Source organism: Plecotus auritus, assembly GCF_963455305.1.
Source record: "Plecotus auritus genome assembly, chromosome: 10".
NCBI classification, from domain to species: Eukaryota; Metazoa; Chordata; class Mammalia; order Chiroptera; family Vespertilionidae; genus Plecotus; species Plecotus auritus.
Window position 1 is genome coordinate 35,097,356 of NC_137785.1, and position 26,333 is coordinate 35,123,688.

At 48.4% G+C, this 26,333-nt stretch overlaps 1 protein-coding gene across 6 annotated transcripts in view; it reads left to right on the forward strand.

Moving 5' to 3' along the window:
- Nucleotides 1–26,333, forward strand: part of SIPA1L3 (signal induced proliferation associated 1 like 3) — a 355,228-nt gene that overhangs the window by 300,946 nt on the left and 27,949 nt on the right. For all 6 annotated transcript variants that reach the window (XM_080644838.1, XM_080644843.1, XM_080644840.1 and 3 more), the window contains 3 exons: nucleotides 1,640–1,758; nucleotides 4,472–4,899; nucleotides 21,081–21,302. In XM_080644838.1, the coding sequence (XP_080500964.1) occupies nucleotides 1,640–1,758; nucleotides 4,472–4,899; nucleotides 21,081–21,302 (769 nt within the window). The remainder of the gene's footprint in view (nucleotides 1–1,639; nucleotides 1,759–4,471; nucleotides 4,900–21,080; nucleotides 21,303–26,333) is intronic.

Consider the following 26,333-nt stretch of genomic DNA (forward strand, 5'->3'; position numbering starts at 1 on the left):
ACTGAGCAGGAGAGACTGAGAGATTCAGGTTTGGAAGAAGATAAGGAGCTGGCTTTGACCATGTTCAGTGGGAGGTGCCCAGCCGTATATACCAGTCTGAAGTCAGGGGAGAGTCTAGGCTAGAGGCAGAAATATGTGCATTGTCAGTGTACTAGGTGGTAGCTAAGGCTGGATGTGACAGCCACAGGCTTGGCTCTCTGTAGAAATGTGGTTTCCTGGCATGGGCTGGCCGCGTCCCAGGAGACCAGCACCTTCTGGGGGTGTGGGATGCTCCAAAGAGGATAATCATCTCCAAAGGCAGAGCAGGTGGCCATCCTCCCTGCTCTCTTATATCCATGGTTCCCACGTGAAAGCCACACAGGCAGTGACACCTCAACTGTGCCAGACAGACTGCTCTCGCAGTGATCCTCCGACAGGCCCACCTTCCCCAGAGCATTTAAAAGAGTAATAGATATTAACTACTCCTCCCTTTGTTGTTTTTGTTGTTTTGGTGGTTTTTTTTTTAAGGTCAGATGCTCAATTCAGGCTCACTGGTTTTAGGAGTTTAGACTAATTTATACCCACACCAGCCATCACGATTTTAAATCTGTTTCACATTTGAACCAGCAATTTCACTTGTATAATTCTGTCCCAGACAATCCTGCACTTGTTCAAAATGTAAGTATATTGTAAAGTGAAAATCAACTTGTAGGACAGTGTTTATTATTATCTCATTTTCATTAAACAAAAAAAATTATGTTCATTTAACCAACAAAAGATTGCTACTTTGTATATACATATAAAGAATCCTATACACCAATAAGATAAAAAACAGTCAATTCCATGGAAAACTGGGTAAAGTATGCAAGCAGGTAATCCTATCTAATAAAGAGGGAATATGCGAATTGACCCTCACACCGTCACAAAGATGGTGGCGCCCACAGCCAATAAGGAGGGAATATGTTAATTGACTGCCCCACCCTCAAAGATGGCAGCGCCCAGTCCCCTCAGCCCCGGCTGCTCCACGTGCCTGCCTCTGGAGTCCCCCAGTCCCCTCAGCCCCCCAGCTGCCCAGGGCCGGCCCGAGGCGCAGGCAAGCCTTGGATGGCAGCTGCTCAGAGCCACCCGAAGCTCAGGTAACCAGGGCCACCGAGGCTTGCGCTGCTGATAGTGGCAGCAGCAGAGGTGTGATGGGGCATCACCTTCCCCTGATCACCAGGTCACCTCCTGCCCCTGAGGGCTCCCGGACTATGAGAGGGGGCAGGCTGGGCTGAGGGACCCCCCCCTCCAGTGCATTAATTTTCATGTACTGGGCCTCTAGTTTATGAAATAAATACAAATGGTCAATAAGGATGAAAATGTGCCAAATCTCCTTTGGGAATAAAGATGGAGGATTGTTGTAAGGCTTCGATGAGTTCACCCATGCAAAGCACTAGAATGGGGCCTAGCACAGAGTAAGAGCTCTATAACTGTTCCATTACTGAGTGTTGTACCCTCAAGACGTACATTGATGGGGTCATGGCCCTGTGTGCGCTGAACAGACAAGCTGGGAGAGATGTGGCTCCATGACAAAACATATTTAGGGCCAGATTCTTTGGATGGACTCGGGCCAGGACCTGAGTCACCTCTAACCACTGATGTGTCTCCTGTCTTCCTGCAGAACCTTTGTGGCATGTGCCCGCCCAGGCCCGGCTCTCAGCCCTGGCTGGAACCAGTGGGAGCAAGCACGCCTCCAGGCAGGATGCAGCAGGCAAAGATTCCCCCAACAGGCATTCCAAAGTGAGTCTGGGCCCACCGCCTCACCCTGGGGAGTAAGGGCTATAGGAATTGGCTAATTGGTTGCTCGGCTTGCCATGACTGCTATGGGCCAGGCAGCTTCACCTGCCTGGGCCTCTCAACTCCACACGTGAGCACATTCTCTACCTTTGCCAACTTTCACTCGAGCAGAGGGGCTAAACGCTAGAGTTAGAACCAGCCAGGTGCACATCTTGGCTCCAGCCCTCACCAACTATGTCATCCAGAGCAAATCACTTCAGCCCTAGCTGGTTTGGCTCACTGGCTAGGGTATCGGCCTGCAGACTAAAGGGTCCCAGGTTTGATTCTGGTCAAGGGCACGTGCCTGGGTTGCGGGCTCAATCCCCATTGGGGGTCGTGCAGGAGGCAGCCGGTCAATGATTATCATCATTGATGTTTCTATCTCTCTCTCCCTCTCCCTTCCTCTCAGAAATCAATAAATATATCTTTTTTAAAAAATGACTTCAGCTTCTCAAGCCCCACTTTCTTCATTATTTATTACATCAGTCATGGTAAGTATCTTCATCAGCTCAGGCTCTGTAACAAAAATGCCATATATTAGGTTAGCTTATATTAATAGATATTTCTTTCTTTCTTTTTTTAGTATATTCTCATTAAATTCAGAGAGGAAGGGAGAGAGAGAAAGAGAGAAACATCAATAATGAGAGAGAATCATTGATCAGCAGTCTCCTGCACGACCCCCAATGGGTATCGAGCCCGCAACCCAGGCATGTGCCCTTGACTGGAATCGAACCTGGGACCCTTCAGTTAGCAGGCCGATGCTCTAGCCACTGAGCCAAACCAGCTAGGGCAGATATTTATTTCTCATAGTTCTGGAGGGGTGGGAAGTCCAAGATCAAGGTGCAGGCAGATTCAGTGTCTGGTGAGGACCCGTTTCCTAGTTCATAGGCAGCCTTCTCACCCCATGTGGTGGAATGTGTGATGGAGCTCTCTGGGGTTCCTTGTATAAGGACATAAATATCTATATGGATTTTATAATCCTGTTCATGAGGAATATAAATATATATGTGAATAAATAGGTAAATATATATAAGGACTTAAAAATTCCATTCATGAGAGTTCCACCCGCATGACCTAATCACCTCCCAAAGGTACTACCTCCTAATACCATCACACTGGGGATTAAGATTCAGCATAGGAATTTGGGGGGAGTAGGTTAACATTCAGTCTATGGCAGTAGGTTAACAGCCATGGCAGGTAGTCCCCAAATCTTAGTGACTTCACACAAAAGAGTTTATTTCCCTCTCATATAACAGTTCAGTGCAGGTATTCAGAGAGCAGCTCTCCACATGGTGATTCAGGAACCCATGTTCTGGTCTCTAACATCATCTTGTGGCCCCACTGTCCCTCAGGACCTTGGAGCCCTCTGCTGGGTTCTGCCTCTTTCCAACAATGGGAATGGGAGGGAGAGAGGTTCATCTGGGAAGTTTTTCTAATCCAAGCCTGGAAATAGCAAAAATCACTGTCACTTATATTGCCTTGGCCAGGACTTCATCCTTGACCACACTTCACTGCAAAGGAAGCTGGGAAAGTAGTAGTGTGCCCAGAAGGAGATAGTTTGGGTGAGCACTTGGAAGTCTGTTCACCTCCATTCATTCAGTGAGTGTTTGATGAACACTTGCAACAAGCCAGGCTTTGGGGCCACAGTGATGAAGAAAACAGACGAGCCCCTGTGCTCACAAAGCGGACAGGCCATTAGGGGCAACAAGCAATAAGCAGATAAGTCATGTAACACCAATAACTGATTCTTGCTGGGAAAGGAAAACAAAGCACAGTTAAGGGAAAAGGTGCTTTAGGATGAGATGGTTAGAAACGGCCTTTGAAGAGGTGACCTTTAGCCAAAACCCTAAATGAAGTAAGGGATGATCCATGAAGACATCTGGGGAAGAGCATTGCAGGCAGAGGGAACAGCAGGTCCAAAGGCCCTGAAGTGGATTTGTGCCTGGCATGCTCAAAGAGCAGCAGGGAGGCCCAAGGGGCTGGTGCAAAGTGAGCAAGAGGGAGAGGGAAATCAAGTTAGAGACCAGAACGTGGGGCCTGATCACTTGGGGGCCTTGGTGAGGACTCTTGCTTCTCCTGAGTGAGATGGAAGGTTCTAAAAGGGAAGGAACATGAACTGATGTGGGTGCAAATAGGGAACAAATGGGCAGGGTTGGCTGGGACATGGACAGGAGCAAGGAGACCAGGAAGAGGCCACTGTGGGAGGTAGTGGATGGAGCCGTAAGAAGTAGTGAGTTCTAATCAGTTTTGAAGATGCTAGCAACAAGATTTACTGTTGAAGTGGGTATGGTGTGAGATCAAGAGCAGGATTGAGGGTGACTCCAAGGTTCTTGGGTGGGACAGCTGAAGGGATGGTTGGTGCCATTATTGAGACAGGGAGAGGCAGATTCAGGAGGGAAGGCCAGGAGCTGAGTTTTAGACATGTTGAGCTTGAACTGTGAGCTCTTGTTGCATACATAATGTCATCCCTCCAAGCGACCCCATGAAGTGGTTAGTATCAACCCCATTTTACACATGTGGAAACTGAGGTACTTGCCCAAGGTCACATGGCCAGTAAGTGAGGGAACCAGATTTGGAAGCTGTCTGGCTCCAGGGGTCACACTCAAGGGAGTAGGACCCAGGGAGGGAAGGTTTGCCCCATCCTGGAATCTAGAGATGACACTTCTCTTGCCTTCAGGGAGAGCCTCAGTACTCCAGTCATTCCAGCAGCAATACCCTGTCCAGCAACGCATCCAGCAACCACAGCGATGACCGCTGGTTCGACCCCCTGGACTCTCTGGAGCCAGAGCAAGACCCCCTCTCCAAGGGCGGCTCCAGTGACAGCGGCATTGACACTACCCTCTACACCTCCAGCCCCAGCTGCATGTCACTGGCCAAGGCACCTCGGCCTGCCAAGCCACACAAGTCACCAGGAAGTATTGGCCTTTGTGGGGGTGGGCGCGAGGCCACTGGGCATTCCCACCATGCAGACAGGCGAAGGGAGGTCTCGCCTGCCCCTGTGGTTGCTGCCCAGAGCCAGGCCTACCGACCGAAGCTGTACAACTCAGGCTCCAGCACCCCTACAGGCCTGACCGGGGGCAGTCGCAACCTACCAAGGCAGACCAGGTAAGGCGCTGCTGCTCGCCCGGGCCCTTCAGGGGATACTGACCCCTTTCATCTTCCCCCACAGGCTTGATAGCAGCCCCAGAAACATGCTCACAAATGTATGAGCTTGTGCAAGAGTTTGCTTACAGAGTTAGGAGGCTCATGGAACACCCCCTGCTGCCCATCCATCAGCCTTCAAGGACACAATAGAGAGAGAGAAACCCCTGGCTGGTTGTCTCATCTGTCCCTGATGTCCTCTGTCTCTTTCCTTCTCCCTCTGCTGAGACCCATGGTTTTTATGCTTCCTGGAGTCACTGACTGCATCTGATAGGAGTGTGTTTGGCTGGAGGTTATGGGAAACCTGATCCACACCAGCTTAAACAAATAGAGGTTTAATAGCACCCTGAAGGGAAGTCCAAGAGGACAGAGCCTGGCTGATGCAGCAGCTCAGGGAGGGCCTCATGGCTGCACCCTGTGTCTTCCTGCTCCCCCATCCTTATCATACAGGCTGCCACTTCCTGGTCTTTGGGTAGCTGTGGAGCCCCTGGGGAACGTGGAAGCAGAGGGCAGAGGAAAGATTGCAGCATCTGTATAGATAATTTTATATGGAGAACACGAAAGCTTTCTCCAAACCTTCTTCAGCAAGCAGTGTCACATGACCATCCCAGCATCAGTGAAGTCTGGGAGATCACGGTATAGCCTTTCAGCCGCACAGTAACATGCAGTGGTCCCCAGACAATCACCTGGAGGGCTGTTCAACACAGAAACTGGGTCCCACTCAGAGTTCCTGAAACAGTACGTCAAAAGGGCCAAAGAATATGCATTTTTTTAAAGTTCCCAGTAGGTCCTAGGACCACACTTTGAGAACCATTGGTAGAGAGACAGGCAGGGGAATGAGAAAGAACAGGCACTGGGGAACAACAACCTGGAGTCCAAACCACACACTTTGAGAATCTGACGGAAGCAATGAACCATCTCCCAGAAAAATGCAGAGGGTGAAAAGTTTTTTTGCAGCCACAGGGCTCAGCCTGGTCCATGGGCCCCTTCAGAGGTCTATGGCTCCAGGCAAGGATTATTGAGCTGCCTGACCCTAGGGTGAACCCCTAAAGCCACAGCCTCACAGCCTCCCTTCCCTTCCCTTCTCTGAGCACTCCTCAGCAGGGCTAGCCCAGGTCCCAGACCCCATCAGGGGTCCTTACCTCTTTGGCTTCCTTATGCCTTTGCCAAAGACTTACAGCCTCTCCACTCAGGACATATGCACCCAGGCACTGCCTTAGGCCTCCTTAACACAACCCTCAGTGGATTTATGTGTATGTCAGTGTTTAAAAAAAGGTGAAGCAAAAATTTCCCAAACAATACTTAATCTGTGTGTGAAGCACTTAGATCTAGTCTCGTCTTTTTAAAATGTTAGTGTTATGCCCAGATTTCGTGATCCCCAAATACCACCAGGGAGCTGAGTCCGATGCAAAAGCAAAGAGCCTTTAATCGAGCTAGCTCGAGCTCAGTCCCACACACACACACACACACAGCGGCGAGGTGGAGAGAGAGAGAGCCCCAGTCCCCAAACACGCTGATTTATAGGGGGCCTGGGAGAGGTAGGAGGGGTGAGGTAGTGTGGCCTCCACTGATTGGTCGGGGTCAGGTTGCACATGGGGGCAGGGCATGGCTTACTTTCCTCTTGCATTTCTATTGGCTAATTCAAAAGTGTGGGTTGGGCTCTTGGAGAGGTTCTAGGGCGGGAACCTGACTCCACGAGGTGGAGGACATGGAACAAAGGGAACATGGAGTCGGTCTCTCCCCGCCCTTTCATTCCCCCCTTGTCTTGAAACTTACAGGCCCAATCATGGGTCGGTTTGTATTTCTACTGAACAACATTCCTGGGTCACGAGGGTACACCATCCCAAATTCCCTGCACTGATAAAATCGGAGTCCCCAAGTCTTCCTGGATCACAGATGGGTCCGCTGACCAGACGTGAGTGTGATGGACCCAGGTCGCAACGCTGTCTACCTTGAGAGCGGTGGGGGTCGTCAGCACCACGAGGTAGAGACCCTTCCAACGTGGCTCAAGGGTCTCCCGGCGGTGTCTCTTGACGTAGACCCAGTCCCCGGGCTTATGCTGATGAGGAGTCGGGGCTGGGCCGGTCTCGTAGATAGCGCGGAGGCCAAATGTCCTCGTGCGCCCTCTGGAGCCCTCTCAAGGAAAGAAACAGTTCTTGACTTTCAAATTCTGTAAGAAATTCGGCTTTAAGGTTAGGGATAATAGAGGGTGGCCGGCCAAACATGATCTCATAAGGAGTAAAACCCAGGGTGTAGGGGGAGTTCCTAACCCGGTAAAGGGCATATGGAAGGAGAGCCACCCAGTCCCCGCCAGTCTCCATGGTCAATTTGGTAAGGGTCTCTTTTAGAGTTCTATTAATCCTCTCTACTTGCCCTGAGCTTTGGGGCCTATAAGCGCAATGCAATTTCCAATTTGCCCCAATGGCCTTGGCCACTGCCTGCGTTACCTGCGAGACAAAAGCTGGTCCATTGTCTGACCCTATCTCAGCGGGAAAACCGTACCTGGGCAAGATGTCTTCCAGCATATACCGTCACCCCTTCTCCTCCTTTGCTTGGGGAAGCTTCCTAATGTGCTGTAACTCCTCCAGGGAATATCCTGGCTGAACTGGGTCTCCTGGGTCTGGGAGCTGTAGGGCCATGGTGAGGATCGGAGAAAGGGCTACTGCCTTGGCCGCCTAGTCAGCCCTGCGGTTTCCTCTTGCCACTGGGTCGTCAGCTTTCTGGTGTCCTTGGCAGTGTATGATGGCCAATTTGGCAGGGAGCCATAAGGCTGAGAGTAAGTCGAGTATCTCCTGTTTATTCTTTATAGTCCGCCCCTCTGCTGTTAGTAGCCCTCTCTCTTGGTAGATTGCCCCATGAACATGAGCGGTGGCGAACGCATACCGGCTGTCTGTGTAGATGTTGAGCCGCTTTCCAGCTCCCAGTGTCAGGGCCTTGGTGAGGGCCACAAGCTCTGCTGTCTGGGCTGACGTCTCGGAGGCAGAGCCTCTGCCCATACAGTGTCCGTTTCAGTGTCTACAGCTGCACCCGCATACCTGCTCCCGTCCCGTACGAAGCTGCTTCCATCCGTGAACCAGGTGACGTCTGCATCTGGAAGGGGCTGGTCGGTCAGGTCCTTCCGGAGCCCATTCACTTGCTCTAGGATTCCCAGGTCCTCGTGCAGGGCCTCGTCAAAGATGGTGGGCGAGTTCTTGAACCCGAGGCAACCGAGTCCACATCAGTTGTCCGCTGTAGCCCTCTATTGGAGAGGCTTTTTGGTGAAGCCGGTACTCATCCTCCAGCCTTATGGTCAGGACCTGAATCGGGTGGCCCTTGCCTTCAGTAACCTGAGGCCCCCCTTGTCTGAAAGTTATCTGAGCTCCGATCTTAGTGAGCAAGTCTCGTCCTAACAGTGGGTAGGGGCATTCCGGAATTACCATAAAAGAGTGGGATACCCAGCCCGTCCCTAAATCCACCGTTCTTCGGGTAGTCCATGAATACTGGCTCATACCAGTTGCTCCTTGTACCCAAGACTTATTTGTTAATTTTCCCTGAGGCGTACAGAGGACCGAGTGTTGCGCTCCGGTGTCGACAAGGAAGTCAATGGAGGTCCCCTCCACTCTAAGAGTTACCCTGGGCTCGGGGAGGGGGTCCGAACCCCAACTCCCCTAGTCACTCAGTTCATCTAGCTCCAGGACCTTCACTCGATCCGCTTCGCCTCCCTTTTTGCTGGCCCTTTTTGGACACTCTTGTTTCCAGTGCCCTATCTCCCTACAGTAAGCCCACTGATCTTTCTGCAGCTTCCGCCTCCCGCCCCGGGCGGTCCCCTTACCGTCCTCCTGATTGCCGGCGAGTTGGCGAGACGGCGGTTCCGTTCCTCGGAAGAGTCCACGGTGGTGTCGAGCAGGATCTTAGCTAGGTCTCGGGTTTGTTTGCTGCTCGCAGCCGCCGCAGCGAGAGCCTGCCTTTCTTCCGGGGGCTCCCTGTTATTATACACCTTCTCAGCTACCTCCAGTAGGTCCTTTAAACTCTTCTCCCCCAACCTATCTACTTTTTGCAGTTTCTTTTTAATATCCCCAGCCGATTGGTTTACAAAGCTTATGATCACAGCTGCCTTGTTTTCAGGAGCTTCTGGATTCATGGGGGTGTAGGTGCGGTATGCCTCCATGATCCATTCTAAAAAGACAGCTGGAGACTCATCCCTTTCCTGCTGAACATTCCCTACCTTGGCCAAATTAGTTGGCTTTCTAGCAGCCATTCGGAGACCCCCCATTAGAGTCTGGCAGTAGACCCGGAGCCTCTCCTTACCTTCTGCCGTGTTGAAATCCCATTCAGGCCTAGTTAAGGGAAAAGAGACATCTATCTGGACCGGGTTGGTGGTTGGGTTCCCGTCCATGCCTGGAACCACTTTCCGGGCCTCATTGAGGATTCTTTCCCTCTCCTCAGTTGTGAACAGGACCTGTAAAAGCCGTTGGCAGTCGTCCCACGTGGGCTGGTGGGTGAAAAGGACAGAATCTAACAGATCAATAAGCCCTGCTGGCTTCTCAGAGAACTTAGGATTCTGAGCCTTCCAGTTGCAAAGGTCACTAGTGGCAAAAGGTCAATAGTGATGGGGTTGATTGCCATCCGCATCTGGGGGCCCCGCGGCTTGTAAAGGTAGGGTTTTAATAGTGGAGTCAGGGGCTGTGACAGACAGTTCCCTCTGAGCCTTTTGTCTAGTAAGAGGCGGGCTTCCCACCGGAACTGGAACCGTAGCTGCTCCCGGAACTCCACCCCCAGCCGCTCCGCTTCCCCTCGCATGGGAGGATCGCCCCCCCTGTGGACTCCTAGGAGGCTGATATGAGGGAGGAAAGATTAGTTCCTCTTCAGTTCCCCCCTGAAAGACAGGGTAGAGGGGAGCTGATGGCGGGGTGAGATCCTTCTTCTCCTTCACCTTCTCCGTTTCCTGCAAAGCAAGTATGGGTTTCAGCTCCAGGGGGCGCTGGGACAGAAAGGGCTTAAGCCAGGAGGGTGGCTCTTCCATGAGGTCCTGCCAAGTAATAATGTAAGGGAGTTGATCAGGATGTCCCTTCTTGGCCTGAGAGACGATGTCCCTCACCTGGTGGATGGTGGGGAGGTCAAAGGTCCCCTCCGGCGGCCACCCGACACTAAAAGTCGGCCACTCCCTAGAACAAAAAGTTTACCACCGGCCCTTCCGGACCTCTACACTGAGGTTGCTAGCTCTTCCCTTAACCTCTTTGAAATGATCAACCATAATACTTAAAGGAGTGGTTTGAGTCTGTCCCATGATGTCCATCAAGAGAGTCCACAAAACAAAACAGAAAAACACAGACACAAACAAAGGGCCCTTGAGACAAGCTTTCCAACGTGAGTCCGATGGAACAAAACTGACAAAACCGAAAGTGCGGACGACGGCCTCACGCTGATCGGTGGGAGCGACCCACCTCGTCCCAGAGGTTTGAGGGGAATACACATCCCTCCTGAAGGAGGATCGGGACATCTCCCGATTCCTCCCGCCCGTGGTCCTCCAGTGCGTCCACCTAGACCGCTTTGGGCACTGCCAGAGATCCAGAAATGAGCTCACACAAAAGAGACAAGGAACAGACAGACACCTACCGTGGCCAGTCAGACTCTCCGGATCGGGGGTCCCTTGAGGTTCTTGGGGATCCCGGGCGAGCCCCCAAATGTTATGCCCAGATTTCGTGATCCCCAAATACCACCAGGGAGCTGAGTCCGATGCAAAAGCAAAGAGCCTTTAATCGAGCTAGTTCGAGCTCAGTCACACACACACACACAGCAGCGAGGTGGAGAGAGAGAGAGCCCCAGTCCCCAAACACGCTGATTTATAGGGGGCCTGGGAGAGGTAGGAGGGGTGAGGTAGTGTGGCCTCCGCTGATTGGTCGGGGTCAGGTTGCACATGGGGGCAGGGCACGGCTTACTTTCCTCTTGCATTTCTATTGGCTAATTCAAAAGTGTGGGTTGGGCTCTTGGAGAGGTTCTAGGGCGGGAGCCTGACTCCATGAGGTGGAGGACATGGAACAAAAGGAACGTGGAGTCGGTCTCTCCCCGCCCTTTCAGTTAGAATGCTGCTTGATACCTCCTGAAGTGATGTCATGACTTCACAGTGGTTCTGTGGCAGATTTGGATTTCAGAGTGCCTGTAAGTCGGTACTTCCCTCGCCTCAGTGCACAGATCCTGAGTCAAGGGGCCCAGGAGAAGGGGGGAAGATGGGGAGAGAAAAGTGTCCCAGCTGGGTCCCAGGTCTCCATCTCAGGCTGCCTCCCTAAACATAGTCTTTGATTGGAACTCACAGACTTTTGACAGCTCCTTCATTCATTCATTTAATTATCCGTTCACTTGCTCACAAATATTTCTTAGGGATTTGTTATGTCCCAGACACCTCAGCCCACCACCAGTGAGTGAGACAGATGAGAATCAGGTCATCGCTGAGACAAATGTCAAAGTGCGCCCACCGAGTGCCAGGTCTCTGCTGCGGTGGCCCCTGTGCTAGGCACATGCCTATGATAGTGACCTGAGTAACTATAGGTTGCAAAATCTTTGACATAAAGGCAGCAGCGCTGGGGAGTAGAGTATGGCTGAGGCAGGACGCGGGTATAAAATTACCTTGTGTCTGAGAAGATTTACTGAACCCAGAAATGAAGACAATAATATGGGAGGGGAGCCTGCTAGGAAAGAGGGCCCTGCGGTTACAAGCTTTAATTTGCATACAGACAATTGATGCTAATTGCACATCATTCTTATCTAGTCATTAAAGCTGCTTCCGGAAGTTTTCTCCTAGGCAACCAGACTCTAGTGTGGAACATTTCCCAAAATGTTCTAGGTGATTTGGGTGGTACAAGAGGAAAATGTATTTGAAATGGATGTATGTTTGCTTTAATGGGTAGTATTAAAGAAAGTGTTGCCACTCATCCTCTATGAAATCATATAGATAATGCCTTGACAAGTTCAGGAAAATTAAATGAGTTGATTTAAAGAAACATCTTCATGGTAGGTGAGAGTATGGGCTCCAGAATCAGCCCACTGGTGTTCAAACCCTCCCTCCGCCTTGTCTTGGCAATTATTTTTGAAAAGAGAGAAAGGAAAGATGGGGTGTGGAAAGTGTGTCCCTGTGCAAGTAGCATGTGCAAAGATCCTGAGGTAAAAAAAAGAGGATGTGTACTGTCAGGTCGCTGAACAGGCCCCGGGGCTCCAGTGTAGAAATTGAGGGGGCAGCTGAGTTTGGGGAGGTCAGCAGGGGACAGAACATGCAAGGCCCTTTCAGCCACGTTAAGGAATTTGGATTTGATCCTAAGAGCTGCAGGCAGCAAGGGAAGTTTTCAGCAGAAAGGGTAGTGCAAACAGATTTATGTTTTGAAAGTTAGTGCTATGCTGGGGCTGAGGCCAAATGTGAATGAGAAGGAAGAAGGCCTGGATCAGAAGACAGAACAAGTGGCACTGCCAGGACATAAGGAGGGAGGCAGACAGGGTCCAGGACAGTGCCAGTGAGCTGTGTAAGAGTCAGGGCCAACTGCCGAGTGTCAGGAGGCTGCTGTAGACTGGGAGCTTGAGATTCTTGAGAGAAAAGGAGAGCAGGACTGGGCAGGCCTGACCATTAAAGGACCCACTTTGTGCCAGGCACTATTCCCAAAATGGTGATACAGCAGGAAACACAGTCAAACTAAGTCAACTTCCTTGTGGAGCTGACATTCTCCTGGAGAGAGTGAGGCAGACAACGGAGCTACCATGTAATAGTAACATGCCAGATGGCAGTAAGGTCTGCGGAGAAAAACACTCGGGGCTACTCTAGGGCAAATAGATTATTTTGGGGGTAGAAGGAATGAGTTTGCAGGCAAAATTTGAGGGCTGCTAGGAAAGGGATGGGCCTTGTCATGTTCAAACAGGGAAGCCCCACAAACACGGACGCCCTCTTACACTCCAGCCCTGCTGGGGAAGGCACTGCAGCCTGTAGCAGCTTGTGCCCACTGATGATTTCAGTGCACAGACTCTCCCCCAGACATTCGTCATGGGAGCCTGGCTTCCAGGCACACCGCCAGGCGCCAGCGCCTACTGTGGGCACCACAGTGGGCTGAGTGATCCCAGGCGGGCAGCCACCTGGACCCTTGCCCTCTCCTGAGGCAGCGCACACTCCAAACCTTCCTGGGTTTCCAGGGTAATTTGTCAGAGCTGTTTAGGGGCGATCAGAGGCTCTGGCTTCATGTAGAGCTGACACAGCCGGGCGTTCCCAGGCAGGCAGGAAGCACGTGGCCTCCCGTCCCAGGGCTGTGCTGCAGGAATCATCAGGATACCCTTCTGGGGGCAGAGCCCCAAAAGGTAATGTGAGGGCCTTAGGATCCATTGGGGCCCACCCTACCTGTGTTAGCCAGGAGACTGGGGTCACATATACCAGAGACCTCCTCCAAGAGTCATAGTCAGCTAGGGAAGAGGAACCCAGGCCAACTCAGGGAAGGTGGAACCTTGAAGAGATCTTGGGGGGGAGAGCAGTGCAAATGCCCTGAGGTGAAAATGTTTCTGGCAGGTATGGGAGCAGGTTCCATGCAGCTAGAGCAGAGGGAGTAGGAGGGAGAATGGAAGAAGCTTGAAAGCAGAGGGGACATTCCAGGTGGCGTGTGGAGGACTGTGATCTCACTGGGTTATTCCCAGACTCCTCCAGCTGTGTTGGGGGGTGGGCAGGAGGAGGCCGCTGTGATGGTGAGTGGGCAGTGGTTGGTGGAGGTGGCCAGCGCTGGTTGGATCCGCATAGATTTTGACCTCATAGCCTCTGCCTCCACTCTCTGAAGACCTGCCACTTCTGCTCCCAGGCCACAGGGTGGAATATGGCCACTCATGGTTACTACACTGGAGCGTTATTCCAGCCACATACAGGGGCTGACTGACTCTCAGGCCATGGCATATACTAGGGAGAGAGGGCGAGATTGGTCCTGCAGTTAAGGTCAAACATCAGGGGCCCACCTAAGGGTATCTGGGTGAGCAGTGTTATTTCCCCGGCTCTAGCTATGTCCAGATCACAGCTCTGCCACTAACCGACCATGTGATCTTCATCCGTTTCTCTGAGGCTCCATTTCCTCATCTGTAAATGGGGGTAATGATAGGCTCTGTGGTCCAAGGCTGTGTGGATGAACCGACATTATGCATTAAAGTACTTAGCACAGGACCTGAGATATATCTGGGTCCAAAAATATCAGCTGCTGCTAGATTTTCTGATCACTCACTACATATTGATCGTGACTTCTGTTGTCATTGAAAGTACAGGCTGATGGTTAAAATCAGGTTCTCTTGAGCCAGACTGTCTGGGTTTGCATCGTGGCTCCATTCCCTCCCAGCTACATCATTTGGGGAAAGTTATTTGATCTCTCTGAGCTTCAGTTTCCCCACTTGAAACATGGGGATGGGTGGTAGTTCCTGCCTTGTGGGGTTGCTGAGCTAACTGAATGAAATGACCACTGTAAGATGCTCTGAGCAGGGCCTGGCTGTGCTCACACCAGCGGGATCAGTACTGTCACTGTCACCTGCTCCACCACTGCTCTTCCTCCCAAAGGCAGGAGCACAGTGCCCTTTGTGCTTGTCACCCACCCTAGGCCACCCATCAAGACCAGAACATTGCACAGGTCCATACAGCTGTGTGACTGCTCCATCTAGCCTGTGGAGCCACAAAACATTGTACTCCAACAAAACCTTCAATGCTTCCCTGAGATATAACTTAGCCTCTCTGGGTGAAGGTGGGGTGAGCGTGCCGAGTCCAGAGCCCATGCTTTTAGCCTCTGGACACACCATGTCCCTTTATAATTGCAACTCGGGGAGTGCATCCCTGGTTCCTCAGACTGTGCGAGTACTTTGCACATATGAGCTCATGAGGCAGGTGGGTTGTTGCCTCATTTCTCAGAGGAGGAAACTGAGCCTCACAGAGGGAAGGGACTTGAGCAAAGGTTGCAGTGTGTCAGTTGGAGCTGGGATCGGAACCTGGATCAGGTGAGCAGCACGGCTCATGTTCTCATCCACCACTTGGTGCTGCCTCTTTTTTCAGGTCAAAGCTAAGGCCCAGGGAGGACACCTGTCCACATGGGTGCTTCCGAAAGGAAGTGTGTTTACTCTGGATTGCTAGGCAGGTGAGGAACTCCACCCAGCACTGGGCACCTGGCACTGCTCATGTCCATTGGTGTGTGGGAAAGGGTGCCCACCTCAAGGGGCTGAACTGAGATGCACAGATATTCAGGAGAATAGTTTTTGGTTGAGGTCGTGCCATGCCTGAGGCACCATTTAGTCCTGAGCCTTGGCAAGGGTGAAGATGGGCATAGTCATGGGAATATCTTTGTCTACAAGTAACAGAAAATCCCAGCTCAATTGAAGGAAGACACTTAGCTCATAGAACATGAAATCCCAAATTATGGAGGCCCCCAGGATTGGGTAATTTCTTGACTCAAGGACCCAGGTTCTTTCCCTGTTTTTGTTCTGCCTCCATCAGACTATAGGCTAGCTCCGCTCACAGTCTCAAAGAGGCTGCCATTCTACCAAAGAATCACAGTGTCCAGAAGAAGAGGAAGTGTTGTTTTCTGTAAGGTTTTTGCTTGTTTGTTTTTATTTTGATTTTTTTATAGTTTATTGGTGTGTGTGTTTTTTTGTTTTTTGTTATTGTTTTTTAATTTCAGAGAGGAAAGGAGAGGAAGAGATAGAAACATCAATGATGAGAGAGAATCACTGATTGGCTGCCTCCTGCACACCCCCTACTGGGGATTGAACCTGCAATCCAGACATGTGCCTCGAACTGTGATTTCCTCGTTCATAGGTCCACACTCAACCACTGGGTCACACTGGCTGGGCAGTTTATTTATTTTTAGAGAGACAGGAAGGAAGAGGGGAGAGAGTGAGAGAAATATTGATGTGAGAGTGCAACATCAATTGGCTGCATCCTGCACACTCCCTACCAGGAATTGAGCCTGAACCAGCAACCTCTCCATGCACAGGACAGTGCTCAACCAACTGAGCCACACTGGCCAAGGCTGTGTGTTTTTTTTTTAGTGAAGAGATCTTCCCCAGAAATCACCCAGCAGAAAACACACATACACACACACTCCCAACATCTCACTGGCCAGAAGTAGATCACAGGCCCACCCCACACCCATCCCAGACAAGTGGTGTCAACCAATCAGGATTTCTCCCCTGGGTTGGGTGTTAGGTCACCTTCCCCAAGCAAAGAATGAGTAAAACCAGCCTTCATATATATAGGGTGAGGGGACATTAGGATGACACGCTTAGTGTCTGCCACAGGGCCTGAAGAGGAGCAAACCCATATCAAAAGAGTCAATGGATAGCCCTGGCCAATGTGTCTCGGTTGGTTGGGCATCATCCCGTGCACTGAAAGGTTGCCAGTTTGATTCCTGATCAAGGCACATGCCCGGGTTGCTGGCTCAATCCTTCGGTAGGGGGTGCCCAGGAGGCAGCTGATAAATGTTTTGCTCTCACATCAATGTTTCTCTCTTTCTCCCAACCCCCTCTCTAAAAATCAATTTTAAAAAAATTTTTTAAAGACACAGTGCATGGAGCTGGCTAGCAAGCACAAAGGGTGTTCACCCTTTTCCCCTCCTTCTTTAATAATCTCATGTTTTTTAGCTCACAGAAGTTGACATTACTGATAACAAGGTAGAGAAAATATGTGCAAAGTAAAAGTGAGAGTAAAATCATTTATGATATAGTCACAGAGTGGTCCCTCTGCAGCCATTGAAGAGAGAGGGCCTTGTGTAGACTGACAATGGAGCAAGCTCCAGAACATATTATTAAGGTCAAAGCCAAGTGCAGAGCAAGCTTACTATGTGCTGCCATTTATTTTACAAAGAAAGGTTGGGAGGATACTCACTCCCTCACACACATGTGCTTTTGTATGCATAGATGCTCTGTTGAAAAAAGGAAGGGTTGCCCTAACCGGTTTGGCTCAGTGGATAGAGCGTCGGCCTGCGGACTGAAGGGTCCCGGGTTCGATTCCGGTCAAGGGCATGTACCTGGGTTGCGGGCACATCCCCAGTAGGGGGCGTGCAGGAGGCAGCTGATCAATGTCTCTCTCTCATCGATGTTTCTAACTCTCTATCCCTCTCTCTTCCTCTCTGTAAAAAATCAATAAAATATATTTAAAAAAAAAAAAAAAGAAAAAAGAAAAAAGGAAGGGTGGACCAAGGTTGCCTTGAGGAGGGAGACTGGAGTATCAGATGGTGCTTTCTTTTGCCCTATGTGCCATTTATATAGTTTCATTTGACTGTTATTCTGTACATGTTCCCTATCATCACTATATCCAGTGATATAGTAATGTTAGTGTATGCTCCCCCAGAGATTTTTCTCCAAACTTGTATCAGCCCAGTTCTTGCAAACATTTTTGACCATTCCCTTAAACAGGAAAGGCATTTTACATTATAAGCTAGCATGGACATCCCTAATGAAGTACCACAAAACCATTTACCCTTACCTCACATGATGGTCACTGTTGGTTTTATACTAGCATATTTTTCCCCCCTTAATAATGGTCAGGACCCAGTAAGTTGCTTTTATGACCCACAGTTGGGAAAAATATGCACATTCCTTTTTGTAAAAACAAAACAAAAAATGTTACATAATCATACAATATATGTACATTTAAAAAAAGAAAAAGAGTAGAGCCATGCTTTGCACCATGCCTTGTTTCCACTTGCTGTAGATATCTGTCCTTATCCACAAGCAGAAATCTACCTTATTCTTTGCACTGGCTGCATAGTTTTGGATCACGTGGCTGTGGTGCGGTGTTTCTTCCTTTTCCGCATCCCGCACGGAAAGGGAGAAAGACAGGTTCCTGAGGGGAGGAGCTGGGGGTTAAGAAATTAGAGAAAGAAAGAGACAAGAGACAGAAATAGATTCAAGCTGGGTGCCGGGTGGCTTCCTGTCCTCTGATAGAGAGACAGTCACCCTCACCTCAGACAACACAGCATATTTATTGGTTTCCAAAAGGGATTTTATGATAAAAAGGAGTTTCGGGTGTGCCCAAATCCTATTCATCAGGATCTGAGTAAGCTCCTTATTTTGGGTGGGTCAAGGTTCTTTTTGTTCCTCATTCCAAGTACATGGAATCAGTACTGATAACAGGATTCTGCCAGTGCCCTTGGGCTCAGCTGAATAAGAATTAAAAAAGTATCCATGTGCCTTCCCAGATGGCTCTCTACACATGGGTATGGTTGTAATGATCTATTTAATCCTCTATGAAAAGACATTCAGGTCATGTCCAACTTTTCCTGGTTACACACAACACCATAGTGACCATCTTGTGCAGGCTTTTCTGTGGCATGGATTTCTGGGAGTTCATGTGTTAGATTGATGCTACTCATCCTTCAGTTTTCAGCTCAGATGCCATTGCCTCCTTGGGGGAGCCCTTCTGACCACTATAGACAGAGTCCATTCCCTCTGTTATATATTCCATGGCTCCCTGGACATCCCTCACAGATGCACAACCTAGGCCCTATTAATAGCTGTTGCTAAATTGTAGAAAATACAAATAATTGGAGCTTTTTAAAAATTCTTTATTGAATGTTTGCTTTTTCTTTTTTTAATCCACTCTGACAGTCTCTTTCTTTTAACTGGGGTGTTTAAGCATTTACATTTAATGAAATTATTACTAATGAGTGGGTTCACATTTTCTGTTTTGGTTTTCAATATGTCTGTCTTTATTGCTCCTCTGTTGTTTCTCTATGCCTTCTTTTGTGCTAAAAAAAAAAAAAATGTATTTTAATGTACTGTTTGGAGTCCTCTTGATTTTTGGCTATTTTTTAGTTGTAATATGCATATTATCAGGATAATTTAGATTAATACTAACTTAATTCCAATATATCATAAAAACTTTTCTCTGCTTTAGTTTCATTCTCTTCCCTTCCTTTGTACTATTTTCTCATGTATGTTATAAACCTAACAACATATTAGTATTAACACTTTACATAACTTATGTCTTTAAAGAAGTTGGAAAAGAAATAAGACAGATCTATAGAGTCTTTATTCTAACCCATAAATTTACCATCTCGGACCCTTCATTTCTCTATATGGCTTCAGATCACCACTTACAGTCATTTTCTTTCAGTCTGAGGACCTCTTTTATTACTTTTTAGGCAGATGTGCTAGCAATGCATTTTCTCAGTCTTTATCTGCAAAAATCTTTATTTTGCCTTCTTTTGTGAAGGGTAGTTTTGCTGGATATAGAATACTTGGTTGACAGATTTTTTTCAGTGCTTTGAAAATACCATTCCATTCCATTGTTTCAAATGAGAAGTCAGCAGTTGGTTATATTGCTACTCTGTGTGTGACAAATCCTTTTCCTATTCATGCTTTCAAGATTTTTATCTTCGTGTTTGACTTTCATCTGGTTTTTTTTTTTTTTTGAGGGGGGTGAATGTCTTTGTATTTACTGGTATCCTGCTTGGGGTTTGTTGAGCTTCTTATATGTGTAGATGAATGTCTTTTATCAAATCTGGAGAGTTTTCAGCTGTTATTTCTTGAAACCTTTCTTCTACTCCATTCTCTCTTCTGAAATGCTGATTGCACATGTGTTGATATGCTTAATACTATCTCAAACGTTCCACTGTGGCCAAACTTCCTTGTTCATTGAGCTGGGCAGCGGGGTGGGAGGAGCCCTAGGCCAAAATGCCTCAGATGTCTCTGTTCTTACCTGAAGTTCAGCAGTTTTTTAAGCATAAATGAATCTTGGTTTGTTATATGCCGTTGGTCAATTTACAGAGTGCTAAAATGGTTGTTTTTGTCAAATTTATGCTTTTGGAGTCCAGGATTTGCCAATCTCCTCATTAGGCCATAGTCAGAAGTCTCACCCCTCTAATATTGCTAAATTGACCTTCAGAAAGGATTTATTTTCTTTTTCTAATTCTCACCCAAGGATATTTTCTCCATTGATCCTTAGAGAGAGTGTGGAAAGGAGGTAGGGGGAAGAAAGAGACAGAGAGAGAGAGAGAGAGAGAGAGAGAGAGAGAGAGAGAGAGAGAGAGAGAGAGAAACATTGATGTAAGAGAGAGACACAATTGATACACACCCCAGTTGGGGGCTAGGGATCAAACCTGCAACCAAAGTACATCCTTTGGCCAGGAATCAATCCCATGACTCTTCAGTCTACAGGCTGACGTTCTAACTACTAAGCTAAACTGACTAGGGCAGAAAAGATTTATTGAGGCATTAATTTTCTCATTAAATACCTCTTATTTGAAGTGGAATTGGACTTTTATTAAAAAGTTAATTGCCTTCATGGTGTAAGCAGTTGGGTCCCCAAGAATTGGGTTCTAGTCAACAGCATGAGGTTTGTTATAGTATTAATTCCACAGGAATTCAGCATTTGTGATATTTAGCTATGTTTTGGATTAGATCAGCTGGAATAGTGTCTGATATGTAGTAGATGCCTTTAAAATGAATGAAGAGCTACATCACAGATATATTTTAAGTTAAAAGCCCCACAAGTTACAGTACAATATATTAACATGACCCCAGTTATATAAAAACATAATCCTCACTCCTCACTCCCCCTACCCCCTATTTCTGATTGTGAATATTTTAATGCATAGGAAAAGGTTAAGGCCATAGAGCAGACTGTAAGCTATGGTTGCCTATAGACAGGCAGTCAGGATTCCCCACCTTCAGATGTGTAGATTGTGCCTAGGAGGAGAGGAATCTCACAGGGGTCATCCACCCACTGGGGCTATGTTTTTAGATTCCCATAGAGCCGTGGTCAGCAAACTGCGGCTCGGGAGCCGCATGCGGCTCTTTGGCCCCTTGCGTGTGGCTCTTCCACAAAATATCACGGCCTGGGTGAGTCTATTTTGAAGGAGTGGCGTTAGAAGAAGTTTAAGTTTAAAAAATTTGGCTCTCAAAAGAAATTCCAATCGTTGTACTGTTGATATATGGCTCTGTTGACTAACGAGTTTGCCGACCACTGTCTTAGAGGAACTAAATGTGTTAGAAGGGCATTGCTGGTGGGATTGAGTGCTGTGCAGCAGCTGTACCTTTAGAATTTTCTGCAGCAGCAATGTATTTATGTGTCTCTTGGATTGATGAACTTTTTTATTTCCCAAGAGTACGTTTAAACAGATCTGTTTTGTGATATGGGATGAATTTCATCACTTAATTCTTTCATTTTTACTTTGCAGTGACATGAACTCAAGGGCTGGCTACCCTGCTCAAGTTTACAAAACTACCAGTGCAGAGACTCCTCAGCCTTCACAGCTGGCCCAGTCCAGCTCCTTCCAGCTCTCTGCCTCCGTCCCCAAGTCCTTCTTCTCCAAGCAGCCTGTGGGCAGTAAACACCCAACAGGGTGGAAGAGAACAGACGAGCCCCCGCCACGGCCACTCCCCTTCACTGACCCAAAGAAGTAAGTGCCTGGTCACCCACTAAGGCAATGCAGGATCAAAGGCTGAGTGTCTTGGGGCCAGGAAGACAGTGACACCTCAGTCACTGATCATCAGGACACTGTGCCAATCCGTACACTGGGAGTGCAGCTGTGGACAGGTGCACTGGGGTCCCTGCCCTCAGAGAGCTGACATTTTGGTTGGGGAGTCGGAGAATAAATAGGATAACTAAGAAAAGCACACAGTGCCCGATGGGTGTGGCTCAGAACCAGGAGATCATGGTTCCCAGTCAGGGCACATGCCCAAGTTATGGGCTTGATCCCCATTTGGGGGCATGCAGGAGGCAGCTAATCAATGATTATGATCATTGATATTTCTATCTTTCCCTCTCCCTTTCACTCTGAAATCAATAAAAATATATTTTTTTAAAAAAGAAAAGCATACAGTAGGTCAGTCAGTGGCTAACACTGTATAGTGTCTGGATAAGGAACATTTCAAGCATAGGGAATAGTAACTGCAGAGACCCATGCTTAATCTGTAGGAGGAAGGCCATTGGCTGGAATAGTGTGAGCACATGAGATCAGAGAGGCGATGGGGACAGGTTATGGAGGGTCATGTGACCTATCTTGGCATCTGCTATAAGTGAAGTGGCACCACGGAAGGGTGTGGAGCAGAGGAGGAACATGATCTAAATTGGGTGTCCTTGGGGCCCCTACCTCTGCATATGGGGCAGGGCCTGTGAGGAGCTGCTGTGACAGTCCAGGCAGAAGACAAGGAGGCTGGAACAGAGTGGAGACCCAGGAGGAAAAGGGCTGCTTCAGAATAGATTCTCTGCAGTGGGAGCAGACAGAGTTGCTGGCAGGTTGGCTATGGTGTGAGAGAAGGCAAGGTAGAGATGATAGCAGCTCTTGTAGCCTAAAGGGTCCATTTGCCTTGAATTAAGATGGGACTGAGCAAGGAGCAGGCTTGGGTGGAGCTCCAGAGCACAGTCCTGGATGGGTTACATTTGCAATGTGCAGAAGACATCGAGGAGGCAGTCGGGGGAGGAGTCTGGAGCTCAGGGGAGAGGTCAGGCTGGAGAGAGAAATGTGGATGTCATCAGCATAAGCTGGAGGAGCTCACCCAGGACCAGATGTGGGTAGAGAAGAGGGAAGGTGTTAAGACTGGGCCTGAGGCACCTCCAGGTTCAGAGAATGTGAGGAGAAACCCGGGCAAGTGTGGAGTTTGGGGAGCCCAAGAGTGATGGACCAGAAGCTGGGATGAACCTGATGCCTGAGTGTAGGAGTGAGCCTCATGGAGGTGACTGGAGGGTGCAGGAGAGAAGGGTGGAGCAGAATTGGAGGCAGCTATGTGCGAAGCTCATGAGAGGAGTATGCAGTTAAGAAAGGCTTTTTGTTTTTTTAAGGTAGGTGGAAATGATGTCTAACATTTATGAAGTCCTCACTATATGACAGTCTTGGGTCTAAGCTCCTGTGTGTCAATTAATTCAGTGAATCTCACAGGATTTCCATGAAGTAGACCTTTTAAGATGAGGCAGGTGAGCCCAGACTCATGCAGCTGTTAAGGGATGGGCTTGGATCGGAGCCTGGGAACCTGGCCCAAGGCTCCTCTTCTGTTGGGTGGGAGCAGACCTGTCTTCCTTCGTTCTGTTCGTAATGTCGTCCTTCATAGCCTGAATGGAGCCATTCAAATGTGTGAATAACACAGAGCTCATGAGGACAAGTGTCAGGAGACGGAAACCAGGTCCCCGGAGATGGTGGTGGGCAGGCAAGCCTGCTACAGTCACACTGGGAATCCAGTTCACACACCTAACAGCCATCCAGGCCACTCTGAAAACTAGGTTCACACCCTCACTCCGCTGAGTAAAATCCCCAGGGTTAGTGATAAAGTCACACTTTCCTGAGTACATAATTCGTACCAGGCAACAGTGCACCGTGTGTTTTGCCCATACTCCCATCCAGACTCTACATGATCTTCCCTTTTGTCCCCTTGTCCTCATGTCCTCTCACTCTCGCCCTCACTCACTGCCCTCCAGCCACGTTGACCTCTTGCTGCTCCTCAAACTTGCCAAATACAGTGCTGACCTCAGGGGCTTTGCAGGGGCTCTCCAGTGCCTGGACCACTCTTCCCCCAGGTCTTCTGGCTGGCTCCAGAGGGGCTTAGTCTAATGCCCTCTCCTCAGTTGGGCCTTCCCAGTCTTCCATAGCCCCTGCCATCATTCTCTCTTTTCTCTGTTCTATTGCCTATTGCCCCCACAGGAAAGCAGGTACTACTGTCTTGGTCGCTTGTAGCCTGCCTGGCACTCTGTGGGTGCTCTGTCAGTGCATGTATGAGTCATACATCTCATTCTCACCTCATCCCCATATGATCCTGTAAGGCCCCCACTTTTCAGGGTGGCCAGAGGGCCAGGCCATGCCAGCCTTTTTACGCTTCTCTACAGTGACAGCTGTTCTGGTCACCCTTCCCCTACGTGCTGTTCCCTCTGCCTGGGTGCCTCCAACCCCAGCTGGCTGACTCCTACCCCCCTGCATTGGTGTGCGAGGTCTGTCGAGACAAATACCACAGAGTGGCTCAACAACAGAAATTTATTTTCCCACAGCTCTGGGGGTTACAAGTCTGAGACCAAGGTGTCTGCAGGGTTGGTCTTCTGAGGGCCTTGAAGCAAATCTGATCCACATCTTTTCCTGGTCGTTTGCTGGCAATCTGGGACTTCTTGGCTTCTGCCTATTCACTCAATCTCTGTCTTCATCTTCATACATTGTTCTCCCTGGGTGCATGTCTCTGTCTGCATTTCCCCTTTTCATAAGGACACCAATCACATTGGATTAGGGTCCACCTTAAGATCTCATTTTATCTCGATTATCTCTATAAAGACTCTATAAATAAGGTCACATTCTGTGATCCTTATGTTTAGGACTTGAATATATCTTTTGTGGGGAGACCCATAACATCAGCCCTCAGGTATCAATCAGCACAGACATGCCCTACTCGGAGAAGCCCTCCTAACCCCACCAAGGCTCCTCCCTCCTGCTGACCTCATGGTGCTTTTCTTCCGTGGTGAAGGTCCCAGGGCACATCATGCCGCTCTGTTGCACCTGCTGGACAGAGAGATTTAGGAGAGCAGAGACACCTGGACCTCAACTAGGGCCTAGTACGTAGTAGATGCTCAGAAAATAGACCTGGACACATGACAGTCCTAAACAAACAGCCACCTCCTTTTTCCCAGGAAGGCTGTGTGTGTGTGTGTGTGTGTGTGTGTGTGTGTGTGTGTGTGTAAACAATCCATGAAATATTTGAGGACACACAGAGTTTCATGGGTTCTTATAATATTCATTAATTGATACTTAAGTTTTCATCATATGTGTAGATATTGTTAATTTACAATTACTGCTCTTCTCCATATACTCCCATTTCATAAAGCTGTCTAGTTCAAGCTCTTCCTGAGCATTTTGGAGATAGTATCTTTGTCATTGTTAGAAACATTTCTGAGTCACTAACCTAGTTTTCCAGAAAATATTGTCACTTCCAGCTAAATTATTTGAGATTAAACATGTTTTTCTTTTTTAATATGTTTTTCTTGATTTTTAGAGAGAGAGAAAGGGAGAGGATAGAGAGGTAGAAACATTGAAGAGAGAAAAACATCATCAATTGGCTGCCTCCTGCAAGCCCCCTATTGGGGATCAAGCCCTCAACCCAGGCACGTGCCCTGACCGGGAATCAAAGTGGTGACCTCTTAGCTCCTGGGTCAGTGCTCAACCCTGAGCCACATGGGCTGGGCTAATCATGTTTTTCTTGATGCTGTTACTGAAATTTTGTCTCAAGGCATAAGAACTCATTTGTGTAACTTATTTACCCACGTTTAAATACCTGCTCTACCAGGTACTGTTGTAGCCCTTGACCTGCATTAACTCATTTAACCCTCACTACAGAATGGTGAGATGAGAAAAACTGAGGTGCAGAATGATAAAGTCACTTGCCCAAATTCACTCAGTTAAAGTTAGTTACTGCAAATATTATGAATGCTGGTTTTATAATTTTTGGCCCCACAAAGTCACCACATATTATAATCTTATCTCCCCCCAGGAGAATTACCTAATCTATCTACTATATATCTTTGCCTCCTTTCTCCTTGGTTCTGGTCATGACTGAGGCTATGCATCCCCCAGAGAAATGACAGTGGTTGTGGCTAACAAGGATCCCTGCCTTCAGCCACACTACTCTACTTGGGTTGGCCCCATTTATTCTCCTGGCTATCCAATGAGAAGGATCCTGTTTCTGTCCCCATTTCCAGATGAGACACAGTACCTAGCCCAGGTCACCCAGCCAAAAAGTGGCAGAGCTAGGATTCATACCCAGCAAGATAACTAACAGAGCATCTCATCATGTGAGAGACTCAGGGAGGACACGCACACAAGGCAGTGAGTCACATTTTTTGAGGATGGGTTTCTTGGAGGGAATAGTCTCTTCTGTATTTGGCACTCCCTGCTATGTTTGAGCACATGCTCCATTTGGTGAACAAAAGATGCAGTGAGCTAGTGAAGGATGGCAGTCTGTATGCAGAGGGGATTGAGAACACTGCCACAGAAGGTCCCTCATACTCGGTCCTTCTGCTGCAGGCCCCAGTCAATGCTGGCAGCTCCATCTCAGGAGATGGCCAGACAGCACCCTTAGACCACTTTGCCCCAGGACTCTTAATTCATTGACCTGTTGTATCCCAACCTTTAGAGAGGAGAACAACTTGTGGGTCAGGGTGGGAATCCCTCATTGGCTGCTTACCCCCTCTTTAATTCCTTAGTTTCCCTCTCTTTCTTTTTTATTTTATCTTTTTAATTTTTAAATTACAGTTGACATTCAGTATTATATTAGTTTCAGGTGTACAACATAGTGATTAGATATTTATACAATGTGATACTCCCCCCCAATAAGTCTAGTACTCACCTGGCACCATACATAGTTATTACAATACAATTGAAAGGAAATTAATTAGAAGAAATATTTTAATATTGCTATTCACCCTTTCTCTATAATAGAACTGTCAGATATGAAAGAAAATT